Here is a 20,647-nt window from a genome sequence, read left to right on the forward strand (position 1 = left end):
CCCTTGTCCTCCACAAATCTGCAAATAGAAATATTTAAAGAGCATGCCAGCATCTGAACTGCCCAGGAGCTAATACCCTCCAGCCCCAAAACACGCGGACACACCAGCACAGGCTTCCCCGCTGTGTCCTGGGGACAGCAGGTGTGTCTGGCTCCTCTGGAGCTCCCCGCTTTGGGGGAGTTCTGGAGGGAAGTGCTGGCACAGGCTGATCAGCAGGACTGCCTGGAAAACCACTCGTAAAAACAAATCAGCTGGTTCTTCTGAGCCTGCTGAACAAGGGCTACTGTATCCATTAGATTTCCATTCCTATCTTTGATTTCCATGGCATGTGGGAGGTATAACCTTCAACAGGCAGCTGGGGTCTTCTGTCCTAAAGCTGTGCTTCTACAGCTGGCTTCTCCCTCCTAACAAAGCACCCTGGCTTTTATTTCCCCTGGACTCTAGGGCAGGCAGCTGCTTTCACCATTACTGTGCTTAGTGCAGAGCAGTTATACCAGATGAGACAGTGTCAGCCTTACCATTTTATTTGTGAGGAGCCTGGTGAGCGCATCCCAGGAGATGCAAGGACGGGTTTAGATATATGGGCAGCAAGCAGAGAAATACACTGGGATGGCATTAGGCAGCATGCTGCTGCAGAGCTGCGCTCCAACACACACATCTGTGGCCAAAACAGCCCAGGGCCCCCATCTGACTCACTCCCCCAGGTGCTGGGATCCTATCTGCTGAACCATGGGCTATGGATGGACGCCAGCTGGCAGGGACACTGTGAGATGGTACAGCCAGAGTCAGGAGGTGACCCAAGAAGGGAGGAAGAGGAGAGAGAATTAACTTGCAGAGTTTTCCACAAAGGCACTACAGTTTCTTTCTCTAGATACCCAGGTACCACCACCTGCCTCCTTTCTCCTCAAGCCCCCTCCTTCCTTTGGGTACATGGATGTCAGCAGCCTAGAGGAAAACCTCTGCTCTGAGAACAGGAGTGCTCTGAGAACAACCCCTTTGCCACCATTTCCCCTTGAAAAAAAAATATTCTGGTCAGTCAATCAAGGAAACAGATAACAAAAGGCAAAATCTCAACTAATCTTTGTGGCTGAAGAAAGAGCTGATTGTTTTTACCTTGGTCTGAGCCCGCCCTGTATCCTGTAGTTCCCCAGTCCTCTTTACGCCTTCTTCCCTTTACTGCCAGAGGAAAAAAATCCTGGTCTTTGGGCTGTTTTGTTTAGCAAATGAGGGACATGCAAAGCAACAACCCTGGGCATCTGTCAGGAGGAGAGAGGTGCCTTCCAGACAGCCTGCAGGCGCTGAGGGCAGCAGCCCAGAAACACTATGATCAAGGGTGGATTTAAGTTTGAACACGGGATGCATCTTTCTCTTCCTAAAGAAGACAGAGCCACAGGACACCTACAGGAAGCAAGGTGTGATCCCAGCTAGAGCTTATATTCAGGTTGTATTAACCTCCATGGAGTGGAATCCTAGAGAAGGCAAAAACCTGAAGTTTTCATGTTGTGTTGACAATGGTTAGGGAAGACCTAAGAGGAACTGAGAGGAAGGACAGGGAAGAATTAGGCTGCAGTTGGGTACAGGTTGGATTGGAAAAAAAATACATGCTAAGTCCAGTTGCTTTCCACCCAAGACTTCACAAGAAAGCATTTTCAGTGCAAAAAAAGATAAGAGCAGAGTCCCTTGTCCTCACAGCAGGTCATTCCCCTCAGGGCCACGCAGTTGTAGGTTATGGGGACACAGCACCAGGTTAGTCCTAGCCCCCTTGCATAATTCCTGACCTATCATCTTCAACTAACATTCACCATGGACACACGCTGATCTTAAGGCTGCAGCCTAGACCTGAGACTTGAGATCTGCCGCATGTTTCCTGCACAACCTCAAGCAAGACATGAGTGCTGGATTTCTGAAGTTGTTCAGCACACTATGAAGCTCACAGAAAGCTTCACCCCATCTGTGAGAGGAGGATAATAATCCCCCCTCTCCCCTTCATTTCACTTGTTTATTTCAACAGTAAGATAGGCAGGAATGGGACTGCTCCTCTTTATCTTCTATATACAGCACCTCACACAATGGAGCCTTGATCTCAGCTGGAACGCCTAAGTGCTATTGCAATACTAATAAAGGTGATAGAAATTAATTCGCCAAAGCAACCCAATTCTGTAACTGGTTTAGAAAAAAATCATCCAGCGAGAACTCCACATTAAAACAATTAAATGAGTGGAGAAACAGGGTGAGCAGAAACACAGAGAGGATAAAAATGAGCAGCATTTCCACTGGTGAATAATATTCCAAGGGGAGAGACAGGGCTGGATACCGATGCTACAAACAACCCACTCGACACCCACATTTTAAAGGTGCTGTGTCAACACAAGCGTTTTTCAATCTGGTCCTTAGGCTGCTCTGACCTGCTGGCCCCAGGGTGATCTGTGTTCACCGTACCAGGCGGCAAGAAAGGGAGCGAGGAGTCCCCAAGAATGGGGAAATCTGAGGCTGGGGAGGAGCTGAGCTTGCACTGGCCTCAGCTTTGGTCTGATAAGTTTATCAAGCACTGCCGGCTGCTAACTGTCAGCCGGCGAACAGGGCCTGTTAGGGAGGAGGAACAGCTCCCAGGGCAAGATAGGACAGCCCAGGCCTTATCGGAGTGCCTGAGCCAAAGAGGGAACTGGAGAGCGGGCACTTTCCAACCACTTCATCTGAACAACAGACAGATTGGCAGGAAAGGGCTGTCAGCCCTTCGCTCCTGCCACCCAGCCATCAGCAGGGAGCTCCCATCCATGCAAACAACCCTGGTAAGTGCAGTGTGAGTTGCAAAAGTGAACATAGGGGCCCAAGGGAATGCACGGGGTAGGTTTTCTTAGGGGCATTGCCCAGCACGGAGAGTCAGATTTACAGCAAACAATTCAGGTGCTTACTGAGCAAGCTGCTCCTGTTCAGTGCCCAGAGCAGCAGCGCTCCCCCCTGCTGCCTTCTACAGGTTTGGGAAGGGAACCTTGCATTTCAAAATAAATCTAGTCACCAAGTTTTGGTGTACAGCAAATTGCTTTGTTTTCCCTCTACCGTTTCTGAAAAATAGTAAGAAAACCTAAGTGAATAGAGGAGGAAAACCCTGACCGTTCCCATCTGAGCTGCAAAAGTGTGGCCAGCAAATACCCCTCCATGCTGATTGCCAGGGCAGCAATAACCATATCAATGCAGCTGAAGGTCATAGCAGAGAGACTCTGACATGTGTGCAAGCTCCCTGTGTGTGTGTGTGTGTGTGTACCTCAGCCGCGACAAGGAGGGTAGAAAGATTCCCTCCTGACACATCCTCTGCTCATTTTCCCTGCTGAGGATGTGCTGTGCAAGGTAGAACCAGCATCAGATCAGCAGCTTCAACATACTAGCGCTAGACCATACAGACAGCTGTCATTCTGCATCTGGCTCACCTTTGGCTCTTTGGCTGGGTTCAAGGTGGTGACTTGGGTCCTGCCCATATCAGGGGATTTCACAGAGAACTGGCCCCATTGCAAGCCCTGACCCTGTACTGGGAGGATGGGATCACACTTGGCTGTCTGGGTGCAAGTGCTGTCCCAAGCCCTCCATGGGATATGAGGCAGGAAACCTGCAGCACCGATGAAGGGCAGGATGTCTCCTACGTGAGCTAGTCACTCAACGGTTCCCTTTCTGGCAAGTAACATATCTAGGGAGGGATTTACCTCCTCCTAAAGCACATATCTAAACCAGGACAGAACTCATGCCTTCAACACACCTCCTTCTCTCCCTGGGGAGCCTGGTATCTGCAGGCATCTAAAGTTACATGAGATGAGTCATGTGGTCTCTGCACTATTCTCTGGCCAAATTTCTCACAGCTGTTTCTGCTCCAGCCTGTAATCTGCTCTTCTCCAGGCCACTAACAACCTTTAAGCCGTTTAATTCCTCTGTGCATCAGGGACTCCTAAGCAAGTTGTGAGTACAACAGCCACATTCAGCACTGGCCAACACAACTCTGAGGATCAAGGCTTCCTCATGAAAAATGAGTTAGAAAACCCTACCCCATTGATTCTGCCTTCCTTTTGAATAATTTTAAAGCAATGAGGCTTTATCTTATATCCCAGACCCTTCTATATTAGGGCCTCTGGTGGGATTTTTGGCAGTGGTCAAGTCCGCTGGTTTCTTCTCTTTATGAAGTAGAAGTTATCTCTTGTCTCAGTTGGGGAAGGGGAAGCCAGAGATGATGGAACATTCCTGTTCTTGAAAGGGCCCCATCCTGGGAGCGTGGACATGGTGAACCAGTGTGTCAGTCAGACATCTCTGCCTCAGCTCCTTATTTAGATCCAGCCTGTAGTAGCTTGACTGTGAATCAGTCAGACCCAAAGGACACCCAGATGTGACAGCACCTGGAAAAGAGTCCAGAAACCAAAGCTGCCTTTTCTTAGTGTCATGGAAAATACTAAATGAGTCTCAAAATTCAAAGAAGGATCGTATTCCTGGCTTTGCCATTCTCAGCTGATCTAAGCCAGTCACTATCCCTCTCTATGTCCCAGGTTTCCCATCTGCAAAAGCATTTTAGTTCCCAGCTCTTATATTGATCATTAGGCAGTGGGCAAAACCCAGACCCACTGTGACGAAAACAGCTGCATAAGTTGCACCAGTGGAATTTGGTGTGTCCTCTCCAAATAAACATGCACACAAATGCCTTGGAGCCCTGACACATCTTTCTTCACACTGCACCTTACTACTGCATGTCTGGAAGCAGCCACTATGTAACATGACCTATTTCAAGCCAAATCCCTATTTTCCTATGTGTTCCCATTGAAGCAGGCAGAGCATGCAACAGTCCGCAGGATTCAGCCCCTTGTCTGCAAGTGCTCTCACAGCATCATCATAAATTCTGTAGGACAACACAAACCTTGTGGTTGACAGGATCAATAATTTATATTTCTGGGGCACCACCTCCTCAGCCCCACTTCCTCAATCCCAAAGTCTCCAGCAATCTTAGCTCGGAAGGGAATGTGACTCAGGCCTCCAACCGAAGGGCTGTCATCTGCAAACCCTGACGACTGGATGTGGCCGTGGTTTTATCACTGGCCACCAGCTGCCTCTAGAGCTCTTGCCTCCTCCCCAATGATTCAGCAAATCTTCTTCCAGCAGAAAAACAAGCGCACAAGTGAACAAATCACAATGTCAGATTACAAAGATGAGCGGGGAAAAACTGTGGCTCAAAGGAGGGAGATAAAAGCTGGTGAAGTTGCACGAGCCAAGGGTGAAAGGCCTGGCAAAGATGTGGTTTTTGGAGCGGGGCAATAATAATGTGAGAAATAGGGTTGTAATTTGGATTCTTTACACTGTGAAACATTAGTAACAATAAAAGGAACACAACATGGAAGGAAATGAAGCATATTCTGCCTTCTGCTATCTGGGCATTGAACATGGCTGATACGGATTTTTACTGGTATAGCTGAAAGCTGAATAGTCCATCCTGGTTTACACTGGAACAAAGTTCCACCAAGCAAACTATTTCCAGAAGGACTTTTTGCTCTCCATAACCAAGATCTTCAATAATTTGGAAGCCCATTATCAGGCACTTTGAACATCACTCTCCCTGAAAAAAAGTTCTGTAAGCCATCCGGTATCCAAGGCATGGCAGAGGGCAGGTAGAAATAATGATTTAACTTCTGACATTTTGGACCACTGTATGAGATTTATATATTACAGCCCTTTTCCATAAACTTTTTTCCCTGCTGTAACCACTCCTGAGGTGGAATATGGTATCAGCTTAACAACTAACAGCACACAGTCTATAGAATAGAAAGCAAAGAAGAAACTTGAGCCAGACCTTAGCTAGGTGGTGTAATATTTCCCCCATGGTATTCAGTCCAGACGCTCCCGTCAGAGCCCATGGCACACTGGTGGAATCTCTCAGCCCAGTGGCTCCTCTGACATCTGTGAGACAGACACACAGCTTTCCACTAGATTAAATGCAACACAAAAACCAAGCACAGAAAGAAAAGGAGCTCAGGAGCTGTGTATACAGGTATTACAGATGCATAAACTGAAGCTGATTTGGTCTCACATCGCTTTTACACTCCATCTGATTAACCTTGCCAACCAGCACAGAGATCAATGACACTAAAATACAACTAAGCAGTACTGACTTACCTTGTTATGGGCTTGTATATGCTTTGTGAATATTTCAGTATTCACCCCACCAACAACTTCCAGCTCACAAAAGCTCCTTGTCCCTCTCTGAGGGCTCCCAGGGTTTGGGTGCATGTACCCACAGTGCCTCCTGCTCTTCCCTAGGGAACACAAAAGATGCAACCACAGCACCAGCCAGACAACCTGCCCTCAAACTCACCCAAGGAATTAATGCCACATACACCATATGCAAGTAATGCCAGGGCTGTCTGCTTTTAAAGTGTTTCCCTCTGTAGTGCTCTCACCTGTTCTCACAGGTTTGGGGGATCCCTCTCAAGTGTAACAATAATCAGGTGTGTTCTTAGAGCTCCAGTGGCAGAGCCAAGGGGATTACAGTTTTTAAACTGAAAATGTGGTACTGCTGCACCCTACAGGCTGAAAACAGTGATAGGTAGTTCTTTTAGTTAAAATCACACTCTCTAAGCCAGGCTCAGCACTTTTGGGAGGCTGGCTCATGGCTCCTGGGTGTTTGAGGCAGGAGGTTCTGATTCAGCCCTGTCCTGGAGTTCCCACGAAATGAACAGACCCACGGCCCATCCTGCGGCTGTAACACCAACATGCACACGTACAAATACAGACGTGTCACCAGCCCTGACCAGGACTCTGTATGGGGAGCGGGCTCAGCTGTGCAAGATCCGCCCCCAACACCCCGGCTGCTGCGTGTGGGGACACCCAGGAAAGGGGAGCGCAGGGGTGGGGTGAGGCTGGTTTCATGGGGTGGAGATGGGATGGAAACCTTCACCTGTATAAGCTGCTGCCCTGTTCTGTTTTATCGCTCCTGATTTGGTACACCGGAGGGAGGAACGCTTGCGAAACTGCCTGGACAGCAGAAACATCAGCAGAAGTCCAGCTGAGGAAAGGACCTGGTGATGTGGCGATGATGTCTGCATCCCCAGCACGCTCCAGGCAGCGTGGGCTGCGCTGAGCCCGGCTTTCTGCAGCTTCCAGCGGCTGGAGCTGAGGGACAGTGCGCAGGAGTTGATGCCAAATGTTCCTGTGACCGCGCTCACCGGACCTGTTCTATCTTGGGTCCAGTTGGTTTTGCCAGAAGAACAATCTGTCAGATCTCCCACAAGAAACATCTTCTGTTTTCTCACTGTTGGCCTTCATCTGCACTTGAAATAAAAAGTGTCAACTGCATTTCCATCTTGCCTTGTCCCTGTGCCCTACTGAGCTGCAGAAACTACAGCAGAGCAAATGCAGAGGGTGAAACCTGTTGTGCAGCAAATGCATTTCATAGAAATCAGAGGCCAGCTGCCTGAGGGTTTTCTGTCAGACAGTAGAGGGGACGTCTGTCAGTGTGCAACTGGGTGTAGCTTTGCAGGGGGTTTTAATTTAAATTTTATTTCTTCAGTGGTATCACAGGGGTCTTTTATGGTACCGGTACGTGATTCCACACCCCATAGGGAGGTGGGGCTAGAGGTAAAGCAACCCACTGCTTACATGGCTGAGTCCTTTCTGTTCCAAAATCTGGAGCACAAACTTCCATTTTCATTTGTTCCCATGAAGGCCCCAAGTCCGTGTTTGTCACAGTCAGAAAGCATATATAATGCATGGTTTAATATTGTTTCAGCCTTCTGTACTTGTATGAGGCTTCTCAAGGCTTTAGCACTTCTTCTGTTGTCTGGAGTTTTGTCAGACTGAGATATTTCCTTACGTTTGACCTCCAGCCCACAAAAGCAACACCTGCAGGGCTCTCACACAGCAATGCCAGTAACCTCAGCCATGGTTTGGCCTCAGCCCCCCAAAAGCCAAGTGTGTAGAGGCTGCCCAGTTTACCTTAGAGCCAAATCAAGGTCGTGGCTTTGATGCAGAGCTGCACTCCAGGCTATATAAACACATAGGGCTGCAGGTGAGGGCGGCCTCTCCGGTGTGCACTCACCATGGCTCGCTGGGAGATCCTCTGCTTTGCCTTGTGCTCCTACCTCGGGGTGGCGTGGGCTGCAACCGTAAGTACAAAAGCTGTGGGCTTTGCACAAGGGTCCAAGGAGGTGGCTGGAGAAGGGGGCTGCAAATCCGTCCATCTGGGGGACTGGCCAGGGCAAAATGTGCAGGTGGGCAACGTGGGAAGCCAGAGGCATGAAGGACTGTGCAATGGATTTTCTCTTCTCAATGGTATCACATGCAGCTGGGTGTTGTGTACACCGAGGGTGGTTTTGTGGAAGGCGAAAGTAAAAAACTGGGACTCTTTGGTGACTACATCGACATCTTCAGAGGGATTCCCTTTGCTGCCCCTCCAATGCGTCTGGAAGACCCTCAACCTCATCCTGGCTGGCAGGGTAAGATCCAGCTTTTGGACACCTTTGGGTTTGGGTTTTCTTTTAATCTCTCTTTCTCTTTAGTCCTTTCTTGACAAGCCAAAGATGTTGTTGCCTGCTTTGATCTCCTAAGCAGCACCAAGAAAAAGCTCTTAATCTCACAGCGGGTATGGCAGTCCATGTCTAAGTGTCCCCAAGCCACTCAAGCAACCACATTAAGTAACAAAACCAAAACATGATACCTGCATCTCCCCTCACCAGCCTCGGGTGTCCCAAGCTAGTTCACATGGAAAAGGGTCCCACTTTGTCATTCCCTCTAGACCAATCCCAGTGGCTGGGGAGGCTTTACTGCCTCTGCACTGGACCCACAGAGGACCAGATGGATGGACAGAGAGGTTTCAATCAAACAACAGAATTGACGCCTCTAACTAGTACCTGCTGTCTCTCCTCTCAGGAACACTGAAGGCAAAAGAATACCAAAAGCGCTGCCTGCAGTCAACACTTGCACAAACTGATGTCCGAGGGAGTGAGGACTGTCTCTACCTGAACATCTGGATCCCTCAAGGCAGGAAACAGGGTATGTGCTTGGCAGAGACCTAGGGAGGAGATTCTCATTTGTTTTTTATAGCCAAATTGCTCTGGACTCTCTCTCAGAACTGTGTCCCCATATTGGGCAACTGCAGGAGCCCTGATTTGCAGAGGGAAGGGTGGGAGCCACGTCAAACAGTGTCCGGCAGCTGCAGCCTGTTGGGAATTTCAGCCATTGTACAGAGCATGGCTTTTCTTGGCCATAGGTTATTGTGAAGTGTCTAGTGGGTACAGGGATGGAAGGGCAGCACTTTCCAGCTGTGCTGTGGCTCACACTGCTCTTCTTCCTCTTCTCCCAGTCTCTACCAACCTGCCGGTGATGATCTGGATCTACGGCGGTGCCTTCCTTTTTGGAGGGGGTCAGGGAGCCAACTTTCTCGATAACTACCTCTATGATGGTGAGGAGATCGCTGTGCGGGGCAACGTGATCGTGGTGAATTTTAACTATCGTGTGGGGCCCCTTGGCTTCCTGAGCACTGGAGACGCAAACCTGCCAGGTACTGGAGCTGCTGCCCATTCGGGGGAGCCTGTCCCGTGTCCCCGGTGTGTCGGCTTTGCTGTGCCCTTGCTCAATGGCGGTTGCTCTCTGTTGCTCAGGGAACTACGGGCTGAAGGACCAGCACATGGCTATTGCCTGGGTGAAGAGGAATATCCGGGCCTTTGGGGGTGACCCAGATAACATCACCATCTTTGGGGAATCAGCCGGTGCTGTCAGTGTCTCCCTGCAGGTGTGTTGTCTTTATTGGTTCCTCTGCAGAAGGCTCGTGTCCCCACTTTTGGACCTCTGGTGAAACAGCATTTACTTGCCGTGTCCACCTACTCTGCTCTTCACTGTATGGCCTTTTAATTTGAACTGCTGATGCTGTTCACAGCACGAGAGCCGGCAGCTTCCGCGGGTCAGATGCACAAGCTGTGAGGAGATTGGCCCGGTCTGGCAGGCGCTGGTCTGTTTAGGAGTTAGCACCTGAAACCCCTTTGTTTTTGTTGTGCACCACAGACGCTGAGCCCGAAGAACGCAGGATTGTTCAAGAGAGCCATCAGCCAGAGCGGTGTCGCCCTGTGCAGCTGGGCCATCCAGAAGGACCCTCTGTCCTGGGCTAAAAAGGTAACGTGCAAGTCTTGCCTAAGGGAATGGGAAAACCAAGACGTGGTTCCTTAAAGAACAGCATAACTAGCAAGGGATTTGACAGGAGCCCTGTGGATACATGTGGCTTTAAGATTAAAACAAAATTCTGCCCCAGCGAAGCCAGGAGCAAAGCCTGGCTTTGGAAGGTAATGCTGGGAGGTTTCTCTCTGTCCCCTCCTGCAGATTGGAGAGAAGGTGGGCTGCCGCACGGACAACACCACTGCCTTGGCCAACTGCCTGCGTGTCTCTGACCCCCATGCCCTGACATCAGCCTACACCCTACAGCTGGTTAACCTGCCCGGTGAGTCCCCGGGGCTGTCCTGTGGTCCCACACCCACTCAGCCCCTGCTCTCTACAGTTTCTTGAGCCTTGGGATATGCCAGGTCACGCTTCTCTCTTTGCTCAGCTCCTAATGCACTCAGGTTTTGTCTCTTGCTGCAGTTCCCATAGTTCACACACTCGCCCTCACTCCCGTCATTGATGGAGACTTCCTCCCAGACATGCCAGAGAACCTCTTTGCCAATGCTGCTGATATCGACTACCTTGTTGGGGTCAACAACATGGATGGACACTTCTTTGCTGGCATTGACATGCCTGCTGTCAACCGTCCACTTGTGAGAATCACTGCGTAAGTGAGGAACGGTCCTAAAACCCTTAACAGGAGGAAACTTATCTTTAATGTGCCCCAAATTCTGACCACTCAGAGCTGAGTGGACAGGGCACAACCTCCAAAACAAGATGTCACGCCAAGCCAGGCTGCCTTGGGCATATGCTGCCAAGTCCATGGCCTTCAAGAGAAAGGACCAGCTGGCGGGGAAACCTCCCCATCGGCCTTGAATGTGCTCCTGATCTCAGCACCAGCGATAGGCTTGGCAGCCCTGATGCTTTCTGCCCAGAGCAGGTACATGCCGGTTGTGCTGGGCACTTGCCCCGTAAGGCTCCTCTTTGGGGACAAAAGGAGCTTGTGACCAATTCGGCCCCAGCTGTTCTGCTGAGAAGCCTGGGAAGCACATGCCCACCATGTGAAACCTGGTCTCACATCCCGGGTTTTTATTCCACCAGGTCATTGCCAATCTCAGGGTTGGATGTGACCATCACTGGGGGCTGGGATCCATTTCCATGAGTCCTGCCCCACTGGAAGGTGCCAGTCTTTAATCACTTGATACTACCTGTCTTTTCAGGGATGAGGTCTATAATTTGGTCAGAGGACTCACTGCGGACAGGGGTGAGCGTGGAGCCACTGAGACGTACAATCTCTACACACAAACGTGGGGCGACAACCCAGACCAGGAGGTCATGAAGAAGACAGTGGTGGCTTTGGCTACTGATTACATCTTCCTGGTTCCCACACAGTGGACACTGAATATGCACGTGCAGCATGCCCGGTGAGCTGCTGAGCCTTGGTTGGAACCCAAAGCCTGCCTGGGGTCCAAAACACTCTGTTTCCAGCAGAGGGGGCTGAGCAGCACGTTAATGGGTCTGAACTGGAAGGAGGAAGCTGTTTTGGTACCCAGTACACACTTACAAGTGGCTCACACATACACTATTTCTCTAATTTTACCGGGCAGTCATGCTAGGTATTTGTTTTAAATTCCCATTAAAACAAGGTTTTGCTCCTTAAAACTTCAGACTTCATCCTAGCAGTGTTTGATGCCACAAGACAAGGCAGTTGGATGATAATGAGGATTAGTGTGAGAATCAGAAATGAGAGAGAAAAATTACCAGATAGAAGGAGGTTTTCTACTGAGAACACCTCTTAGATGCAAGGGAGCTCCTTCCAGGCCTGAAGCTCTCGTTCTGATGGTATTTGGAGCATGTTTATGAACCTGCACTCCTTTCTCTGTTCTCCACTTTCAACCATTTATCAAGTCTATTTTATTTCCCCAGGACTGGCAAGACATACAGCTACTTGTTCTCCCAGCCATCCCGAATGCCTGTCTACCCAGGGTGGGTAGGGGCAGACCATATGGATGACCTGCAGTACGTGTTTGGGAAACCCTTTTCCACTCCCCTGGGCTACTGGCCCAAGTACAGGACTCTCTCAAGAGCCATGATTGCTTACTGGACTAATTTTGCCAGGACAGGGTGAGTGATTTCAGTTCCATATTTGGGGCTCGCTGCAGTGCTTCACCCTGCTGCTTTGCCTATTACCTGCTTGGAGCAGTTCCCAAAAGCGGGATGTCCTCTGTCTTTGCACTCTCTTAAAGCCTCAGTTGAGCAGATGGAGTAGATGGGGTCCCTGCTGAACACCACAAACCTTACTGCATCCACAAGCTGCCCTGATAAAACCGCCTAACTGTTTCTTGTGTTTCCCCAGGGATCCCAACACTGGGTACTCAGAGGTGCCTGTTAACTGGCCGGCCTACACCACTGATGGTGGTTATTACCTGGAAATCAACAGCGACCTAAACAAGAACTCTGTGAAGCAGAACCTGAGATCCCAGTACGTGACCTACTGGAACACGGTCTATCAGCATCTGCCGGTGGTTGCCAACATCTCCCAGACTCTGGAACTGCTGTGGAGCTAAGAAAAAACACCTTTTAAAGACAGTCCCAATTCATTAAAGTCTTGCTTGTAATTGAGCGATTCTGGCTTCTCTGTCTTTGCCGTGACAAGATTTTCTCCCTGATATTAAGGTCAGGCAACAAGCGACATTCAGTCCCTTGCAAAGCGTGTTTCCTCTCGTCCTGTCACTTGTCATTTAGGAGAAGAGATTCCTTTCAGGCAGTTCAGAGATCAGAAGGTCTCCCCTCAGCCTCATGTTCTCCAGCTGAACCCCCAGGTCCCTCAGCCGCTCCCGTCACACTTGTGCTCCAGCCCCTTCCCCAGCTCCGTTCCCTTCTCTCAACTCACTCCAGCACCTCAAGGGCTTTCTCATCATGAGGGGCCCAAAACTGACCTCAGGATTCGAGGTTCGGCCTCCCCAGTGCTCAGTCCAGGGGACGGTCACTGCCCTGGTCCTCTGGTCCTGCTGGCCACACTGGTGCTGACACAAGCCAAGATGCTGGTGGCCTTTTTGACCACCGGCTGGCTCATGTCCAACCGCTGTCACCAACACTCCCAGGTCCTTTTCCATCAGGAACTTTCCAGCTGCTCTTCCCTGAGGCTGGAGCTTTCATGGGGTTGTTCTGACCCAAGTGCAGGACTCGGCACTTGGCCTTGTTGAACCTCAGACAATTGGCCTCAGCTCATCAATCCAGCCACTTAAGATCCCTCTAAAAGCCTTCCTACCTTCCAGCAGATCAACACTCCCACCCAACGTGGTGTCATTTGCAAACTTACTGAAAGGTGCACTTAATCCAGTTAGTGCCTTTTCTCACAATGTAGTAAATAGCTGTGTTGGTTCTGGGATGGAGAGGCAGTAAAATATTTTTTTCTGGTTTGATAGATTCGTCTAGAAGACACATCTTCAAGTTACTATTTTCTTTCTTTTTCATCACTTGAAGACGCCCCCAATCCATTCTGACTTCAGTATTGTTATAGGACCTGTGCTCTTAAAGCATCAGAGCAGCACTACACGCCTCCTTCATGTACGTCACCTGTTTGAGCTGCCACCCTGTTCTGTTTTATTGCTTTTAATTTGGAACAACAGAGGCAGGCACACTGGCGAAACTGCCTGGACAGCAGAAACATCAGCAGAAGTCCACCTGAGGAAAAGGCCTGGTGATGTGGCGATGATGTCTGCATCCCCAGCACGCTCCAGGCAGCGTGGGCTGCGCTGAGCCCGGCTTTCTGCAGCTTCCAGCGGCTGGAGCTGAGGGACAGTGCACAGGAGTTGATGCCAAATGTTCCTGTGACCGCGCTCACCAGACCTGTTCTATCTTGGGTCCAGCTGGTTTTGCCAGAAGAACAATCTGTCAGATCTCCCACAAGAAACATCTTCTGTTTTCTCACTGTTGGCCTTCATCTGCACTTGAAAATAAAGTCTCAACTGCATTTCCATCTTGCCTTGTCCCTGTGCCCTGCTGAGCTGCAGAAACTACAGCAGAACAAATGCAGAAGGTGATACCTGTTGTGCAGCAAATGCATTTCATAGAAATCAGTAGCCAACCGCCTGAGGGTTTTGTGACAGACAGTAGAGGGGACGTCTGTCAGTGTGCAACTGGGTGTAGCTTCGCAGGGGGTTTTAATTCAAATTTTCTTTCCTCAGTGGTGTCACAAGAGTCTTTTATGGCACCAGTATGTGGTTCCAAACCCTGCAGGGAGTTGGGGCCAGAGGTAAAGCAACCCACTACTCACATGGCCGAGTCCCTTCTCTTCCAAAATCTGGAGCACAAACTTCCATTTTCACTTGTTCCCGTGAAGGCCCCAAGTCCGTGTTTGCCACAGGCAGAAAGCAAACCTGATCCTTTCCTCTTTCTTAGGGAGGGATACAACAATCCCCAGGTGTCTGGTGAGAACCTCATTGGCCTCAGCAGGGCCCGTCGCTCACACAACGCGATCTTTGTGAACTTTGATGATGAAGAAATCCCAACTAAACCCCTGGATGCTGCTGTACAGACCTGGAAGAAATTGTGCACCAACTCTGTGGATAAAAAGGTGGAGGAAGAGCTGAGAAAGGTACGTGCCTTACTCTTAGCTGGGCTGAGGACGATACTGGGGCATGCAGACCTTGTCAATATTGCTGTAACTACTGCTGGTTTCTCTGAAGGTTTTGTGATTATGTTTTCTGTTTAACCTTGTTAATAGTGAGGCATGGGCCTATGTAATTAGGCCAGGAACTTGAATGAAGGACTTTGGGTTCCACTCTGGTTCAATATCAACTGCCATTTGTGCCATTAGCTGAATACACATTTGCTTTCTCTGCTCTCTTATCTATCAAATAAAAAGGGCTGCGCTGGCATATTCTGCCAGGGATACAGGAATATTTGGTGTCCTGAACAGCTGCAGCTCCCCTTGAAATGATGGATGGGATAAAAATTTGTCAAGGCATGAGAACATCATGTCAGGACATACCTGAAATGCCACCCGGGGCTCTGGAATTGTCTTCCTTAGAGCTGCCTGTGCTCTGAAAAAGAATTTAGGAGCAAGAAGACTTCAAGCCTTCTGACAGGAGTGAAAATGAGGAAATTCTGCAGTGAGTAATTCCTTTCTGCAGCATGTAGTGTGTATTGTTCTCAGTAGCCGATGCACTTCTCAATTGCATTTTGACACCCCCAGTAAATAACAAGTATGGAAGGATGCAGGAAATGGGTCCACAGAGCCTGGCCATTAGTCTGCCATTGCTGGCTGGATCCTTACCACCCAGCCACTGAAATTAAGGATCTGCTGGCATTTTCTAAGTCTTGTCAATCCCCAGTGTGTTATGTGTGCAAGGTTTCTCATTAGCTGCTGATAATACGCTCTAATGCATGGTTTAATATTATTTCAGCATTCTGCACTTGTATGAGGCTTCTCAAGGCTTTATCATTTTTTCTGTTCTCTGAAGTTTGTTAGATTGAGATATTTTCTCGGGTTTGGCTTCCAGCCCACGTAAACAACACCTGCAGGGCTCTCACACAGTGACACACAGATGCATTCCAGGCTATATATACATACGGCTGCAGTTCGGGAAGGGCTCTCCGGTGTGTGCTCACCATGGCTCGCTGGGAGATCCTCTGCTTTGCCTTGTGCTCCTACCTCGGGGTGGCGTGGGCTGCAACCGTAAGTACAAAAGCTGTGGGCTTTGCACAAGGGTCCAAGGAGGTGGCTGGAGAAGGGGGCTGCAAATCCGTCCATCTGGGGGACTGGCCAGGGCAAAATGTGCAGGTGGGCAACGTGGGAAGCCAGAGGCATGAAGGACTGTGCAATGGATTTTCTCTTCTCAATGGTATCACATGCAGCTGGGTGTCGTGTACACCGAGGGTGGTTTTGTGGAAGGCGAAAGTAAAAGACTGGGACTCTTTGGTGACTACATCGACATCTTCAGAGGGATTCCCTTTGCTGCCCCTCCAAGAACTCTGGAAGACCCCCAACCTCATCCTGGCTGGCAGGGTAAGATCCAGCTTTTGGACACCTTTGGTTTGAGGTTTTCTTCTCACCTCTCTCTCTCTTTAGTCCTTTCTTGACAAGCCCAAAGAGTTGTTGCCTGCTTTCATCTCCTAAGCAGCACCTGCATCTCCCCTCACCATGTTTCCGGTGTCCCAGGCTAGTTAATATGGAAAAGGGTCCCACTTTGTCACTCCCTCAGACTGGTCCCAGTGGCTGGAGAGGCATTGCTACCCACTGGGCCCACGGAGGAGAGGATGAATGGGCAACCAAAGGATGGAGTTGAAGCCTATAACTAGGACCTGCTGTCTCTCCTCTCAGGAACACTGAAGGCAAAAAAATACCAAAAGCGCTGCCTGCAACCGACACTTGCACAAACTGCTGTCCGAGGGAGTGAGGACTGTCTCTACCTGAACATCTGGATCCCTCAAGGCAGGAAACAGGGTATGTGCTTGGCAGAGACCTAGGGAGGAGATTCTGAGTTGCATTTTGTGGCCAAATTGCTCTGGAGTTCCTTCAGCAACTGCATCTAAATATTGGGCAACTGCAGGAGCCCTGATTTGCAGAGGGAAGGGTGGGAGCCACGTCAAACAGTGTCCTGCAGCTGCAGCCTGTTGGGAATTTCAGCCATTGTACAGAGCATGGCTTTTCTTGGCCATAGGTTATTGTGAAGTGTCTGGTGGGTACAGGGATGGAAGGGCAGCACTTTCCAGCTGTGCTGTGGCTCACACTGCTCTTCTTCCTCTTCTCCCAGTCTCTACCAACCTGCCGGTGATGATCTGGATCTACGGCGGTGCCTTCCTTTTTGGAGGGGGTCAGGGAGCCAACTTTCTCGATAACTACCTCTATGATGGTGAGGAGATCGCTGTGCGGGGCAACGTGATCGTGGTGAATTTTAACTATCGTGTGGGGCCCCTTGGCTTCCTGAGCACTGGAGACGCAAACCTGCCAGGTACTGGAGCTGCTGCCCATTCGGGGGAGCCTGTCCCGTGTCCCCGGTGTGTCGGCTTTGCTGTGCCCTTGCTCAATGGTGGTTGCTCTCTGTTGCTCAGGGAACTACGGGCTGAAGGACCAGCACATGGCTATTGCCTGGGTGAAGAGGAATATCCAGGCCTTTGGGGGTGACCCAGATAACATCACCATCTTTGGGGAATCAGCCGGTGCTGTCAGTGTCTCCCTGCAGGTGTGTTGTCTTTATTGGTTCCTCTGCAGAAGCCTCATGTCCCCACTTTTGGACCTCTGGTGAAACAGCATTTACTTGCCGTGTCCACCTACTCTGCTCTTCACTGTATTGCCTTTTAATTTGAACTGCTGATGCTGTTCACAGCACGAGAGCCGGCAGCTTCCGCGGGTCAGATGCACAAGCTGTGAGGAGATTGGCCAGGTCTGGCAGGCGCTGGTCTGTTTAGGAGTTAGCACCTGAAACCCCTTTGTTTTTGTTGTGCACCACAGACGCTGAGCCCGAAGAACGCAGGATTGTTCAAGAGAGCCATCAGCCAGAGCGGTGTCGCCCTGTGCAGCTGGGCCATCCAGAAGGACCCTCTGTCCTGGGCTAAAAAGGTAACGTGCAAGTCTTGCCTAAGGGAATGGGAAAACCAAGACGTGATCCCCTAAAGAACAGCATAACTAGCAAGGGATTTGACAGGAGCTCTGCTGACAAACACAGAGCTGTGGAAACATGCAGCTTTGATATTAATACCAACCTCTGCCTCTGTGAAGCCAGGAGCAAAGCCTGGCTTTGGAAGGTAATGCTGGGAGGTTTCTCTCTGTCCCCTCCTGCAGGTTGGAGAGAAGGTGGGCTGCCGCACGGACAACACCACTGCCTTGGCCAACTGCCTGCGTGTCTCTGACCCCCATGCCCTGACATCAGCCTACACCCTGCAGCTGGTTAACCTGCCCGGTGAGTCCCCGGGGCTGTCCTGTGGTCCCACACCCACTCAGCCCCTGCTCTCTACAGTTCCTTGAGCCTTGGGATATGCCAGGTCACGCTTCTCTCTTTGCTCAGCTCCTAATGCACTCAGGTTTTGTCTCTTGCTGCAGTTCCCATAGTTCACACACTGGCCCTCACTCCCGTCATTGATGGAGACTTCCTCCCAGACATGCCAGAGAACCTCTTTGCCAACGCTGCTGATATCGACTACCTTGTTGGGGTCAACAACATGGATGGACACTTCTTTGCTGGCATTGACATGCCTGCTGTCAACCGTCCACTTGTGAGAATCACTGCGTAAGTGAGGAACGGTCCTAAAACCCTTAACAGGAGGAAACTTATCTTTAACGTGCCCCAAACTTTGAGGACTCAGAGCTGAGTGGACAGGGCACAACCTCCAAAACAAGATGTCACGCCAAGCCAGGCTGCCTTGGACATATGCTGCCAAGTCCATGGCCTTCAAGAGAAAGGACCAGCTGGCAGGGAAACCTCCCCATCGGCCTTGAATGTGCTCCTGATCTCAGCACCAGCGATAGGCTTGGCAGCCCTGATGCTTTCTTTCCAGAGCAGGTACATGCCGGGTGTGCTGGGCACCTGCCCTGTAAGGCTCCTCTTTGGGGATGAAAGGAGCTTGTGACCAATTTGGCCCCAGCTGTTCTGCTGAGAAGCCTGGGAAGCACATGCCCACCATGTGAAACCTGGTCTCACATCCTGGGTTTTTATTCCACCAGATCATTGCCAATCTCAGGGTTGGATGTGACCATCCGTGGGGGCTGGGATCCATTTCCATGAGTCCTGCCCCACTGGAAGGTGCCAGTCTTTAATCACTTGATACTACCTGTCTTTTCAGGGATGAGGTCTATAATTTGGTCAGAGGACTCACCGCAGACAGGGGCGAGCGTGGAGCCACTGAGACGTACAATCTCTACACACAAACGTGGGGCGACAACCCAGACCAGGAGGTCATGAAGAAGACAGTGGTGGCTTTGGCTACTGACTACATCTTCCTGATTCCTGCGCAGTGGACACTGAATATGCACGTGCAGCATGCCCGGTGAGCAGCTCAGCCCTGGCAGGAGCCCAAAGCCTGCCTGGGGGCTGAAATGCTAATTTTCTAGCACAGGAGGCTAAACTGGAAGGAGGCAGGTGTTTTGGCACTGAGTACACACTTCGATGTGGCTCAGACATCCATTATTTCTATAATCCTGCAGTGTTGCCATGCTAGGAATTTGTTTTAAAGCCACTCAGCAAGTCTATTTTATTTCTCCAGGACTGGCAAGACATACAGTTATTTGTTCTCCCAGCACTGTCGGATGCCCGTCTACCCACAGTGGATAGGGGCAGACCATGCTGATGACCTGCAGTACGTGTTTGGGAAACCCTTTTCCACTCCCCTGGGCTACTGGCCCAAGCACAGGAAGCTCTCAAGAGCCATGATTGCTTACTGGACCAATTTTGCCAGGACAGGGTGAGTGATTCTACTTCCATAATTGGGGCTCGTGTCAGTGCTCCTGCTGTGAGCCTGGCTCTGTGTCTCCCAGTGGTGGAGTTTGCTCTGGGTCCTCCTCATCCAGGGAACACCTGGGGACAGCAGAAGCTTTTTCAGAACTTGTGAACTCTGCTTAAACTTAGTTATGATGTTTGTTTCTGAATCCTGGCACTCAGACAGGAGTTAAGTCCCCATCTGCAGGTAGGGCTGATGTGAGTGGGGACCAAGGATGGAGACTCAAGTTGCTCCTATCAGGCAGAATTGTGGTCACTTGTCCCAATGTCAAACTCTCTCTTTGCACTCCCTTAAAGCCTCCCTTGAGCAGACGGAGTTCCTGCGGAACACCACAAACCTGACTGCATCCACAAGCTGCCCTGATAAACCACGTAACTGTTTCTTGTGTTTCCCCAGGGATCCCAACGCTGGGTACTCAGAGGTGCCTGTTAACTGGCCGGCCTACACCACTGATGGTGGTTATTACCTGGAAATCAACAGCGACCTAAACAAGAACTCTGTGCAGCAGAACCTGAGATCCCGGTACGTGACCTACTGGAACACGGTCTATCAGAATCTGCCGGTGGTTGCCAACATCTCCCAGATTCTGGAACTGCTGTGGAGCTAAGAAAAAACACCTTTTAAAGACAGTCCCAATTCATTAAAGTCTTGCTTGTAACTGAGCGATTCTGGCTTCTGTCTTTGCTGTGACAAGATTTTCTCCCTGATATTAAGGTCAGGCAACAAGCGACATCCAGTCCCTTGCAAAGCGTGTTCCCTGGCCCATGGCAGAGCAATGTCCTGGTGGAGCTGCCGGCACACGGAGCTGCAGCTCAGGGTTTGTTTGTCCTTGTTGCCTGTGTGACCCCGGGCAGGACAGGCCAAGCCTAAGCTGTCTTCTGGATACCCCTGCCTTACCATCAACATCCACACTCATATCAAACAGCTCTTCAATAAGTACAGTGCAATACACGCAAGCAAACTTGTTGCCACGAGTGCATGGAAACCAGCTCAGAAACTCGAAGGGGAAAGTAATGCCAAGGGGAAGGCTGTTCCGCACTTATGGGCACAAGTGCTGCTTGGCAGGGACCAGGCCGGGCTGGGGAGCTCCGGCTCC

The 20,647-nt window shown here is 50.3% G+C and overlaps 2 protein-coding genes across 2 annotated transcripts; both read left to right on the forward strand.

Moving 5' to 3' along the window:
* The first annotated feature begins 8,057 nt into the window (after positions 1–8,057).
* Positions 8,058–12,698, forward strand: LOC309447403 (bile salt-activated lipase-like). The gene is made up of 11 exons (XM_082067957.1): positions 8,058–8,126; positions 8,306–8,456; positions 8,890–9,012; positions 9,323–9,520; positions 9,621–9,751; positions 10,021–10,128; positions 10,333–10,450; positions 10,591–10,777; positions 11,331–11,534; positions 12,037–12,234; positions 12,467–12,698. Exons 1-11 carry the CDS (start codon positions 8,061–8,063, stop codon positions 12,675–12,677), a joined length of 1,695 nt encoding a protein of 564 aa, XP_081924083.1. The 5' UTR covers positions 8,058–8,060; the 3' UTR covers positions 12,678–12,698.
* A 3,029-nt stretch (positions 12,699–15,727) lies between these two features.
* LOC309447444 (bile salt-activated lipase-like) lies at positions 15,728–20,277 on the forward strand (the record flags this gene model as incomplete). The annotated part of the gene is made up of 11 exons (XM_082068052.1): positions 15,728–15,793; positions 15,973–16,123; positions 16,439–16,561; positions 16,872–17,069; positions 17,170–17,300; positions 17,570–17,677; positions 17,900–18,017; positions 18,158–18,344; positions 18,898–19,101; positions 19,318–19,515; positions 19,948–20,277. 11 exons carry the CDS (start codon positions 15,728–15,730, stop codon positions 20,156–20,158), a joined length of 1,695 nt encoding a protein of 564 aa, XP_081924178.1. The 3' UTR covers positions 20,159–20,277.
* Between the last annotated feature and the right edge of the window lie 370 nt (positions 20,278–20,647).

This window comes from Streptopelia decaocto (genome assembly GCF_964273445.1).
Source record: "Streptopelia decaocto genome assembly, chromosome: 17".
In the NCBI taxonomy this organism is placed as follows: domain Eukaryota; kingdom Metazoa; phylum Chordata; class Aves; order Columbiformes; family Columbidae; genus Streptopelia; species Streptopelia decaocto.

Bases quoted from the DNA above. Each gene is read 5' to 3' on its own strand.
- LOC309447403 (XM_082067957.1), top strand. From the start codon at position 8,061: ATGGCTCGCTGGGAGATCCTCTGCTTTGCCTTGTGCTCCTACCTCGGG. The intron at 9,013-9,322 runs GTATGTGCTTGG...CTCTTCTCCCAG, and splicing joins CCCTCAAGGCAGGAAACAGG to TCTCTACCAACCTGCCGGTG. The intron at 10,778-11,330 runs GTAAGTGAGGAA...CTGTCTTTTCAG, and splicing joins CCACTTGTGAGAATCACTGC to GGATGAGGTCTATAATTTGG.